General features: G+C 42.1%; 1 protein-coding gene across 2 annotated transcripts in view; it reads right to left on the bottom strand.

Moving 5' to 3' along the window:
* ANOS1 (anosmin 1) overlaps positions 1–10,527 on the bottom strand; it is a 139,879-nt gene extending 129,352 nt beyond the window's left edge. For both annotated transcript variants that reach the window (XM_035344677.1, XM_035344767.1), the window contains exon 1: positions 10,157–10,527. In XM_035344677.1, coding sequence (XP_035200568.1) covers positions 10,157–10,495 — 339 coding nt within the window. In that variant the 5' untranslated portion in view covers positions 10,496–10,527. The remainder of the gene's footprint in view (positions 1–10,156) is intronic.
* Positions 10,528–13,095: the final 2,568 nt, after the last annotated feature.

Genomic DNA, 13,095 nt, shown 5'->3' with positions numbered 1-13,095 from the left:
TAAAGGATGATGCCCAGATGGTATTTAACAAATCTAAGCTAACTGTCTTTAAACAGTATAATGGGAATTTTATTGTTTTTATCTACAGATTTTGATCAGATATTTCTAGCATATTTGGCACTGGTCTAAGATTATTTCAGTTGAAACCACTAGAGACATTACCATCATCTGTAGGGATATCAAACTCAGGCCAGCAATGAAAACTCCAGAAAAAAAAATAAATCTGTATTAAACTGCTGATTAGATAAATGGGAGAGTTGATAAGTTTAATTCAGAAATGTGAAAGACCTCCAGCTAAAGAAAAAACAGGAAGTTACACTACATCCCTTTGTAAAGCTCTTTAGTCTTTAAAACTGAGTTATGCTTTTGATCCCAAAACAACAGCAGACAGTATATCCTTCAGAAAACTCATTTCTTCATTTGTTCATTTCTTTCTACAATGTGGAAAATGGCTGAGGTTTTGTTTTACTTAAAGTCTACTCCACATTGCTGCTCTTCTTTCTATTTAAGAAAAATCATGTTTTGAAGGAGGAGGCTTGAAATTAGTTGCTGTTAAACATTTAATTGCCACTTTACAGCTTCAGTGCTGTACAGTGCACAAATGTATCTGTGTTGTTCTATAGTTAAAATTTTTCACAAGGTGAGCTAATATGCTGCACATGCAACATCAAATGCATTTATACTCTGGATCCACTAGACAGAAAATTCATAAAATTTAACAGAAGTCTACTGTCTTTCACACTGCTTATTCAATTCTTTTATTCAAAATCCACAATAAGCTGCTAGTCCAAGAAATCCATGTCCTCTTTCCTTATTTGTTCTGACAAATGTGTCCCATAGCAGATAGGACGTACTATAAGAGGAGAGTCATACACCTCATTAACTGGATGATTTTTACCTCTTTCCGTCAGTTTGTCTAACCCTAAATGTTCTTTCCACCTATTGCAGATCCAGACTGACCAAAGTTTGGCTAACTCATGATCTTTCCATTAAAAGTTTCATAGAAAGACATTTCAAAATGGGGAAAAAAGCCTCAAGTTCTGCTACATCCAGTTCCTTTCCCAAAATTGCTATGGCTCAAATGTCAACATATTATAAACTCTTTATGACTAAGAAAAATGGGGGCAGATAATGATGTGCTTTATTATTGTCTAGCTGTAGTTACACAGTAATGTGATTTAATTGTTTCTAAAGGAATTATAATCATCTAATTAAATAAAAAACACACCTTGTTGAATCGTCTTCCAATAAAAAAAGAACATAAATTATATAAAAAAAATCACTGAGTCACTGTATTAGAATACATTATTATTGTTGTTCTCTCTCCTTCCTCAGCTTTCAACTATTTGCTGCCTTATGTGTTTGTCCATCCATGTACAAAATCCCAATGAATCCACAGCCTTACAGCACGTGGGTTTAAGAAATGGATTTATAGTGTCTAGGACCAAAGAAAGCCCAGAGGCTTGACTGGAATGTTCCTGTAGTACAAAGATATCATTAACAATTAAAAAACATTATCAATTAACTGCAAATGATGTATAGACCTATATCTATGACCTATAGATCATAGATATAGGTCTATACATCATAGATCTCATGAGATGTTCATGTGTGTAAAGCGCACATTATTTAATATAAGTCAATGTGAAGATAACTCCCCAAAAGAATAACCGATAAAAAGGAAAAACATAACTATTCTTATAAATTCCAAGAATGGGAATGAAGGTTGAACTATGCTTACACTGGATTAAATGAACACATTCTCATCCAGTCTTTACCATTAACCTCAATCCCCGAGGAAGACACCTTCTCCAATGCAATTGTTTCCTTCACACTGTCTTATTACAAGATCCAAAGCTCTTCCCAAAGAATTGGGATCACTAATTAATCCAGAATACATGCAAGAAAGTTACGGTATTGACTCAAGAGAGCAGGCTGCCATCATCAGAACTTATTTCCAGCTGAAAACTCTCCAGGGTAACTTTTACAAGTTTAACAAACAGGGTGATGTTCAGAGAGCAGGAATTGCTCAGAAAGCCAAAGCAGCCTGTTCCTCTGACACACTTTTCTCACAGTCCATCAGTGTGATAGGGCATGGTCTGTAGGGAAGACAAAAATGAGAAGCACGCTACCAACACCCCGACACAAGTGAACTGCCTTCACCCTCCCAAGGTACTTTTATTAAAAAACGGAATGAAGACCAGGTGAAAAGAAGCCAGCCAAAGATCATCACAATTACCTGCACAAGCTGTACACTTGAGCATCCCTGGTCTAGAACAATGTTTATTTGCCTGCATTGGATAGGCATATGGCATGAGCACAAATCACTGAGACCTCTGTGGTGAATTTTCTTTGAGGTTTTGAAACTGGATGAAGATAGAAGGATATTTAAACCACGTTTTAATTGAATTACAAACAAGAATAAACTTTTTTAAACCAGGTAAAACTCAAAGCAGCTCAGAAAAAGCTGAAATAAAAAATACTTACAAACAACCCTCCCTTTGTGTCTGTGCGGGGCAGTTCCCTATTTCTAGCCCTAATTTGAATTAGTTGTGTCCCAGTAAAATCTATATACTCCTAGACAAATTCTCTGTCCGGCATTGTCTTCCCTTGTGTGTGCCTACTGGAGGTCACTTTTCCCCATCTTTCTCCCTTCTGAGACACTCTCTCTTCTTTTGCTTCTCATGCAAGTTTTGGGGCCGTATCTTCCTCTAGTAATCTCAGCTCCTGCCAGGGGATTCATTGCCTTTGCAGAGGGAGTCATGTAACTTCTGTTTTAAAAGATGATGATGAAAGATACAGACCAAGGTAGGGGGAAGAAAAACATGCAGCGTCCATGGTAAAATAAACCACTTATTTTTTGTGTGTGTGTCTGTGTGTGAAAGATGTATTTTCCTGTGTTATTTTTTCAATTCGTTAATATGTTTTCATAATTTGGACAACATACTTCTTTGACAGGCTAGAGACACATTGGTAAAAATGCACTTCACTGAAGCCAATGAAAGTTTTTATATAAACTTTGGGCTGGGATTGTTCCCCAAATCTGGAAATATCTGATATTCTTTTTGATGGATGAAAATGAATGTATGATTCTTTTTAATCAGAGATGAAAGGAACAGAACTCTATTTTCAAGTTTAAAGGGTCCACTTACCTTTCAACACCCCCAGTTCTCCACCTTCATATCCTGTGATCTTGTGGACATTAAAAGATTAAAAAAAGGGGGGTGGGGGATAAAACTAGAGCTGGGATACCAACTTCACATCACTCTTCTTTGTTGACAAAGGCTGCATGGCCCTAGTGTACATACGTGGACCTGATCCAGCTGAAATCAACAGAAGGTTTTTCATGGACTTCAAAAGGTTTTTAAGATATAAGACCTTGATGCTTAGCTATGGCAAAGGTCAAAAACTGAAAATTCTTGGTGCAAACTCCTAGTCAATAGGTTTTTTGGTGCAAGCTTTACATTTGCTAGGCACCAACTACTTAATATAATTTTGAATGTGTCTTCCTTCTGTTGTAACATACTGCTGATACTTGCTTGTTAATTGTGTTTTTGATCTTTAAAAATATAGATGTGAAATAACAGTACTTTCCCTGTTTACAGAAGGTAGAGATGCACTCAACTCCAGATAATCACAGAAAGCAGAAAATCACATAGAATAGCCGAAAGAGATGCAGATCAGCTTGTGAATAATAATCTCCCTTTGTAGACACGTAAGTTCAGTACTCACTCTTAAGAAATTTGTCCTTTGCAAAATGACAAATGTTCAGCATCTGGGAAATGAGTCTGTTTTTCAAGCTGTCTCAGAAATGCATTGTGTATTTTTTTTTCCTTACGGGAAACTTATTAAATAAAACATATTTTAATACATTTGAGAGTGATAGTTAATGACAGAGACAACCCATATGCAGACAATGAACAGTTTTAAAAATAATCTTAATATGAACACTACCTAGTTTATAAACTATCCTTTTCCTCGGTAGTAAGTGTATACATATGCAAATGGAAAAAGGATTTACATTTGAAAAATGCCAATAATTCTCTATCAGAAGTTTTCTAATGCTTTTCAAAAGCAACATCCCCTTTCCTGATACACACCCATGACATTAAAAGTATGCCTTGCCAATATTATCTATATATAGAATGCCTGCTTCAAAATACATTAGCAACATTACTATTAATTTTATTGCATTTGGTATCATACATATTTGTCACATTAATAGCATTTTTAATTTTATGTAGTATAAAGATTTTTCTTCTAGTATATAGTCAGCCACAAGCAAAAAGCAAGAACACTATCTTGGCAACACTTACTGTTCAATGAAATTGTTCACCAATCTCATCTGTTTCCATGCAGCTTATTTGATTTGCATTCAAACCTTACACATGAGACACTGCCTAACATTCTAATTTGGAATGACAACGTTCAAAGTTATGATCCCAAATTAGAGAAACTAAAACTTCTACACAGCAAGGACAAGGCTTTATAACCCTTGTGCTCACACTGACTACACACCTTCACTGATGCCAAAGAGCTTTGAGTATGGTCACGAAAAAGTTCATAGATCTATATATAACCACAAAGACTAACTGTGTCTCAGTTCCACGATGTGGATTTTCTACACATAGAATAGGGTGTTTTCACTAGTTGTGACCATTATTATTCAAAGTGAACTCTTCGTCTTCAAAAGACTTCACTTAAGATCATGTTAAGATCTGTGCATTTCTTGTTCATGACGGCAGATCTCAATAATATGAGCACACCAAATGTCAGAATAATTATCCAGATCGCATACCATCTGAATAATAAAAACAGGCGAACAATTTGAATTTTTTTTTTTTGAGAAAATCATAAAGTAATGACAAATGTTCAGATTTGTCTATGAAAAGAAATTAACAGCTGTGTGCTTGTAAGGAGACATATGAAAGTCAGAATTATTTAACACAGGGACTATTTTTGGAAAGGAGATGAGTACTGAAATGGCAAAAAAAGCAGATGGCACACATTTCTTAAGTAGTAGCATGTAGAAAAGATTATGAACGTGTCCCAAAAGATCTAAGCCTAGGTGCCTGGGCAGCCTATCAATTGAAACTGAAGCATTCCAAGAATAACACACAACATATCTACTATGCATTGCTACAAAAGTAGTACATATCTTTTCAAAAGGTTCCATTAAAACTAATTCAAGGTTTGGGGATTATTCAAGACAGTTACAACAAAATGTTTCTTTGTGATCTGACTTCTCTACAGCAGAGCACATCGAGACACATGCACCCTAGACTTCCAGCCTGGCCTACAGCATTCCCATCTGGAACTGCTTGCAGATTTTTGCAGGTGCAGTCACTTTGGAGTTTCAAGCAATTTGAAGGCAGATGTGCTGGCACTTAGACAACTGGCTGCCTGACTTGTAGGTAAAATCAGGCATTGGCTATCTAGAGATAATCGCTTCCACACTATTTGCTGAAGGTATAAAATCTGAGAACTTTTATTATTTCTTCAAAATGATTGCCTGTTTTCCTTCAAAAACTTTAGTTGTTCTGACAGACCACACTCCATTCACTGTTTTAAATGAACAGTGAAGACAATCTCCTACCACCATACTTTATCAGTCATTCAAAATAAATTTTGAAGGCCTTATTTTTCCCTCCTACAGCTATTAAGCATTATGCAATGTATTGAACTATTAACTTTAAAGAACATTTTTCCATCCTTTCAAAACAGTTTTGAGTTAGCATTAGCCAGCGTAGCTTAATACATTCTAAGTTCTAATTCTTAGCACATTATTACAAGATTTATACTAAGAAAGGAAATCTCTCAATAATTTCCCTTCATGTACTGCAAATCTGGCTTTCCATGTGAGGGATGTCTACACTGCATCAAAAGTTTGGGCAGGAACTCATCCAGTATTCAAGTTGGCTTACGTATGAATACAGAACCTCTATGTCACCAAGCTCGTCCATACTGTTTCTGGTATGTTTTAATAAATATCCACCTTAATAAGTTAAAAGCAAAACTTCATCAGCCTATTCAAGCAGGATTTCCATAGGAATAATGGAATGGATTTACTAAGATTCAGATTACAATTAAAAGCTACCCAAACAAACAAATAGAAGAAGAAAACTACAGACGTGCAGATATCTAAAAACCAGGGGTGGGGGGAAAGCCAGCAAGGGGCTGTTAAGAGTAAAGGACTGTAGCATCTTTCATATGAGTAGAGGCTGAGGCTGAGAGAGCTCAGTTTGTTGTGCCTGGAATAGAAAAGACTTGGGGTGGTCTCATCAATGTTTATAAATATCTGATGGGAGGGAATAAAGAGGACGGAGTCAAACTCTTCTCAGCAGCGGCATTCTTCCCTTCAATGTTGCTGCCATTCTTCTCTTCTCTGCTATATTCTCCTACCCTCTAAGCTTCTGACCCAGCACATGAGATGTACACCTCCCCTACCTGAGCTAACTTGTTGAGTTTCACGTATTAAGCAAGAAGACATTTGAGAGGACTGTAACACATGGCAACTAAGACCAAAGATCCGTAAGTTCACAGGTCCAAGTAAACAATGTTTGTTCTCCATAATTTTTATGCTGTACTTTTAGCCTATGAACTTACTCTGACATTTGCCCCAAGCTCTTATTCACAAACAAAACTTTCAATCATGCTGTTTTCTGAACCTGGCTCAGACAGCTGGCAGTAGAGGTTAAAATCCAAACCATGCTTTCACTCATCTTGAAAACAGAATGCTAAAGGCCACTGCCATGCCTGCTCCCCCAAAACGAGATGCGTTCATCTACAATTAATATCACAGATGGAAACGGCTATACCCATAGACAGCAGTGCAAAGAATCTTTAGTTTTACACCACTAAAACAGATAGGTTACACAGAAAACCTCTAGCTAAACTAATCTGAGTACTCAAGCCTCTTTCCCAGCTAGCTATACAGGGTCCTTTATTTATACCCACATCCTTTTTGAGAAATTAAAAAAAAAAAAGCAATAACTCTGACCTGGTCTTCATAAGGACTTTACCTAGCGTGAGTCACTATAAAGCTGGATTCACAAAGAAACTTTGGATACCTGCAATTAGAATCCCAGACATTTCTGGTCCATCAGCTGAAACACAAGGAAAGGAATTATCTTAACTGCTTGTCTGAAACTGCTGAGGGAAACAATGTATCACCCTTCTTTACAACCTCAGTCCCAAAAAAAGCAGAGGATTTTTCCTTCTACAGAGGATTCATAGTCTTGATGCTTCTCATGGAGCCAGGCACCTTACACCTTCCTCTCTTTCCAAAGTAGAGGAGGAACTGCTCTTCCTTTCTTGTAAGGGCAGCTTTTGTGTTCCTCACTAAGATACAGACATGCTCTGTTAGACAACAGCCTCACAGGTATAGAGCGGAACTATCCAGTTCGAATCTGTGTCTTCTCTGCTGTAGGAAGGCCACTTGACTGTCATGCTTTTAGTTGCTGGAAGAACACTCTAGTCACCCTCTCCTGATCAGGTGATTTGCAGAGAATAACAAAACACAAACGTTGCCAGAAGCAAAGCACAGAGATAGAACTCTACTCTTCAATGCAGTCACCCGGGAGCATGGATGGGTGCCAATGACTCCTCCAGATACTTTCTCATGCAAGCCATTAAACTACAAGCTAAAACCCTAGTCTCAATATCCAAAATAGCTAAAAGTGAGTGCACTAAACAGTAGGCTAGAGAGCCATGTTCTCTTCTCCGTATTTTTTCTGCTCACAGGTAAATCAATGCCTCATTCTGTGCTGCCCAGTGACCCAAGTTCCACAGTTGGGATACAACATGCTTTCTCATCTGGAAATGTGCCTTGGTTAAAATAATCTCCTACTGGGAATGCAACTTTAAAACAAGCTTAGAACTAATTCCCAGATATAAAATAAATAGATAAATAAATAAACAAACAAACCTCTCTTGACCCTTTCAGAAACAGGGATGGTAAAGAAAAATGGGTGAAAATTTCTGGAATTTCCAGGGGGCAGGAGGCAGGGAGTGGGAAATGAAGGAAAATCTCTCGTGAACATTTAAAAAGTTTGAAAGAATATCAATTGGCATTCAAACAAGATAGCCAGAAGTTATAGAAATAATCATTATTTTTTGTTTACACTTCTTGACCTTCATTCCCTGAAGAAAAAAGAAAAAAAAAAACGTTAGTGCTGTGGTTTTGGTACCCTGAACTGTGTGAAATTAACTCTCTGCAATGTGGTGGAGTCCACCTGCCACCATGCACCCAGCTGCTATCTCCCTGACCCTCACACTGAGGTGATACCTAAAGCAGGGCTGGGAAACAAGTGGGTCACACTTCTTTCCAATCTTGTTTTACCTGGGAGACACTATGGTTTCTTCCTGCTCCTGCTGGGTGTTTGGTTCACTTCAAAGGCTGAATCAGATTACAAGATAAGTGGGCATCTCTGCAATGAAAAGAACTCCAGAAACTGTTCCCAGACGAGATGAAAATGGAGGGCTGGGAGGGTGACTGCGGTAAAAGGAGGAAGAAGAGAGGGGATGAAAGTAACATTGTATCCTTTCTCACTGGTGGGACCATATGGCCCAGTCCACTGTGCATTATCAGCCTGTGAGAACATCCAGTCCTCCCTATACTCCAAAACTCTCCTCCTTTCCTTCATTAAAGACAATGGAAAGCTTAACTTCCATAAGCGAGAGCACTTCATCTCCCAACATTACAGTCGTTTCATATCCAGCAGGAGTTTAATCCTTGGTAATTTAGATATATTACCGCGTGTTTTAGCAGGTTGGGGTTAAAACTGCAAGATTTTCAACTGATTACAAAAATAAACAGCCAGTTATTAAGTCCTAACTAAGTAATTTGCAGCTTATTTCACCCTAGCTAATTAAAATGTAATTACTATTGTTTGGCAATGTGCATTCTGTCAGCAGTTTTACGTCGGGAAAGAAATCATGCCAAGAAAACACAAGAAAAGCCTTTCACTCGGAATTGGCTTGATTTAAACTGCCTCTTTAGCCACCGAAACTGTAAAACAAATAAGTTACAACCGCCTGACAACGCCATAAAAAAGAAAGACCAAAAAAAAAAAAAATCCCAAGCCCTCCCCAAGATAATGAACTATTTTAACGAGTACCATCCTCTCCAGACGCGCTGGGCAGCGGCGGCCACGTTGCCAGCAAGCGCCTCGCCGCTCCCAGACCCGGCGAAGCCTCGCCCGGGGCAGCGCCCACCCCACCCAGCCCCGGTCCTAGCCCGGGTGTCGGACCCGGTCTTAGAACGGATCTCGTCGGCCCAAACCCTGCTGCAGGCAGCGAGCGACTCCCGCGGCCGGCGGGACGAGCGCGTCAGCCTTTCCTTTCGCCGTGACTTGTTTTTAAGCGGGTTATCCTTAAACCTCTCTCCAGCCAGGGTTCGGTGCCAACACCGTAGCCCTCAGAGCTACCTTCCCCAAGCCGTCGGTGCGATCGGTCCCAGTTTTTAGCCCACGGGGAAGCCGAAGGGAAGCGAGAGGCGCTCCCCAAGCGCTGCGGGGCCGTGCTGTCCCGAGAGGTGGAGGTGGCCGCGCTCCACACCAGGCTTGTTCTCAAAGGGACTTGAGGGCTACAGAGGGAGACGTGCTGCCAGCTCCAGGGGGTTTCCTCGTTTATTTGGTTCAATGCGTGCACAGTCGAGAGCAGGTGGGGAAGGGAGAAGGGAAAGCCTCTGCCCAGAGAGGGATGCCCCATCCCTGGAGGTGTTCAAGACCAGGTTAGATGAAAGGAGTGCGCGTAGCTGGAAGGTGGGGACGGGCGGGCAGGCACCCTCTGCCCTTACACCACCTTCCGCATCGCTTTAGGGGCTCATTCTCCCTCCGCACAGCTCACTGCATTTCATACCACGCAGCTCTCCCCACACCTTGTCCCTACTTCATCCCCGTTTCGCCACCACCGTTATCCAGGAGACGCAAAAAGAAGAGAACCCTTACTCACACACCCTCACCGGGCGACACCCACTGTCCCCCCTCACCCCTCGTTAAAAGCTAAGCCCAAAGCGCACCCCTCGGTGCCGTCCTGTCCCGGCCACCACCTGTGAGGAGCCCTCGCCCCCTGCCCGCCGCCTCCAGGTGCCGGCGGGGCTGAAGCCGCCTCGAAGTTTGCCGGGGGACCACCCCGCCCGGCGCCGTGCCCCTACCTGGAAGTGCTTGAAGAAGGCGGAGATGCGGGTGATCTGGAGGCTCAGGCACCTGGACGTGCATCTGGCCGTGGAGAAAGCCTCGTCCTCCTTGCGGGCGGCGGCGCCGGCCCCCGGCCCGGCGGGGCTGCCGCAGGCGGCCGCTGCCCAGAGGAGCAGGGCGAGGGACGCGCTGGGCACCATGGCTGGGCGGGCAGGAGGAGGAGGAGGAGGAGGAGGGCAGGGGACTGCGGGGGGCGGCAGGCGCCGGGGTGCGCTCCCGCTCTCCGGGAGGGTGCCGGGCTGCAGTGGGGGCAGAAGGCTCCGCGGCGCAGAAACTAAACAAGAAAGTTCAATCATCCAACTCCCCTCGCCCCTTCCCTCTCTCCCTCCCTCCCCGCGGCCCTCAGCCCTCCCCCGCGCCGGCAGCGGGCGGGCCGAGCCTGACAGCGGCGGCGCCATTGGCTGCGGCGAGCGCCAGTGCCGGGGCGGGCGGTGCGGCCGCGGGCAGGTCGGAACGGCACGGCTCGGGTCGGCTCGGCACGGCTTGGCCCGGCACGGCTCGGCTCGGCCGGCTTCGTGCTGCCACCTGTGTGGCGCCCGGCCGCTAGCGGCGGAGCTGGCACCGGCCGGCCGGCCCGCGGTGGGGTCCAGCCTGTGAAGGGCCGATCAATAATGCGGAGGTGCCGGTCACCGCTGCGGTGCCTCCGAGGGAGAGCTGCGAGAGCGGAGCTTTAAAATGGCTCCCGGGCGGTGCGCAGCAAGTTAGGAGGTCGTTTCTCTGCTCCTGCAGCCGCTGCGGTGCGGTGTGTAGCACGGATACGTGCCGCATGCCTCCGCGTACCTGCGGCCTCTGCGCTCCTCCCGCTGCGGGACGGGGCGAGAGAGGCTCCTCACGGGGATCTGAGCCTCCCGAGCTGCAAAATCCCGAGGCTGTGCGAGCTGAAATAAGTTGTCTTCTGGCCATTTCAGGAGATGATAGCGTGAGACGCTCGCTAGTAGTAGTACCTGTTAATAGTATTAGTTCCAGTTACTGCTATAAATAGTTGTTTAACATGGTTATCAAACACTTACACAGCAGGAGTCTTCTTTACCGGAATAAGTTTTAAGGTAAGCTAAGTACATTTTAGGAAACTCGCCTAAAATCTAATCAAAATACAAGGTCTTTGACCAGTCTTGCTTGTACAAATTTTACACGGTTATAATTACTTTCCTAATGGATACTCCATTGTACACAGATGTGAAATAAAGCATATACCTCAATGCATTTTTTCCTATAGAATCCATATATATATATTTTCTACAAACCTATACATATCTATCTGTAAAACAGAAAATCAAAATATAAAAAGGTTTGTTAAATGCAGACTGAATCCTGTTAAACTGTATGAGTGAGATACAGATTGCATTTGTAACATACTGATATAACAGGAAGTGAAACAAAGTCTAGTTTAGATGTTATTTTGCAGCTCACAGTGTCTGAGCTAAATCCTCCTGTCAGTTGACTGGAAATCTTCACTTGAGAGAAGCCAGTAGGCCACGTTCACTCCCGCAAGTGTTAACAAACTGAAATGACAGTCCATGTCCTTCAGTGCTTGAGGGAGCACAGTAACCAGAAGAGGTCACCTGCCACTTCCTGGCATAGAAGTTGCCCCTCTGCTTGCACTATTGTACAAGTTCTGAGCAGGCTATTTTGGAAATGTACCAAGGAAGACCGTCCCAGCTAAACCTCCGGAAGTATTAATCTTCTTGGGAGCTGGACTACAGGAGTAGTAAGTGGCCCGGAAATACTGATCCCAATTCAGACAGATTTCTTGCTGCTAGAGAACTGGTTAGGGTTCTGCTGACAGCAGTTGATGAACTTAGCCTACTCTGGCATCTCTATGTTGCAAAAGAATAAGGAACCACATTGTAGACAGCACAGAAGTAAAAGCACAATCCCAGCAATACTGTGACAAACAGTTATGGTACCATTCAGGCCTCAATATTAAGTTCAGAAAATCACAGTTTCTAACTGACTAATTTTCAAATAGGTTTTATTAAGCCTTAGCTGAATCTTTTGCAAACTTTTGCCTTGAGTCAGGAAAAGAAAATTGCTTCACTGATTCATAGTGTTTACAGGTACACCAAATGCTTTCAAGTTTTGCCATATTTCAGCAGATAATAAGAACTGCCTAAAAAAAAATGTTACCATCTATAAATCAGACTACAAATCTAGAGAGGGCAGATGGTTCTATAGCTATAACCCCAGTGTTAGTGCTAATGCAATTTATGTTGTATATTATAATCCCCAGCTCTGAGTAAAAGGGTATGAATCCTGTTTCCTTTGTTTTATAAAGTCTGGTAGCAAAGGGCACAGAACCCTTAAAAATTAAAAAGTTCATGAATACACAGTTTACTCAGTTGCTTGTGTTTGAAAGGTCACGGTTACAGAGATCATCAGTGTAGTCTGTGAATTCCTTTTAAGCAAGGGCCAACTCGGTTAGCACACAAAAGACCGGCTGTTCAATTCCAGTAAAACAGAATTCACACAGGTCCTATTCCCTTACTTGGAGATTAAGAAACCGGCTCCCCAGCTCAAGAATTTTGTGGGTAATCAAAACCCACTACAGCCTAAATATCCAACAGATTGAAATGTAAGATACGTACTTTTGTAAATACAGTCATATTAGAGAGCTTAGTATATTGGTTCTAGAATACATTCATTTGGAAATAAATGAGACGCACAAAACCAGCAATCTTTAAGTGTAATCATGGAATCATTTAATTGGTCATATGTCTTTGGATCTTTCAGAAGTCCCAGATAATACAGTAATCTTTCAAAACAGACAAGATTATTTTTAGTGAACTTTTCAGAACACCCCTTGCAACTATTCTTGGATTTATTTTTGTTTTCTGAATCACAAGTTATTTTTCAGATGTCAATTATTATTTACTTATGTGTAAGCATACCTACCTTT

Source organism: Oxyura jamaicensis, chromosome 1, assembly GCF_011077185.1.
Source record: "Oxyura jamaicensis isolate SHBP4307 breed ruddy duck chromosome 1, BPBGC_Ojam_1.0, whole genome shotgun sequence".
NCBI classification, from domain to species: Eukaryota; Metazoa; Chordata; class Aves; order Anseriformes; family Anatidae; genus Oxyura; species Oxyura jamaicensis.
Note: the sequence above shows the minus strand (reverse complement) of the source record. Positions and strands in the feature narration are given on the sequence as shown.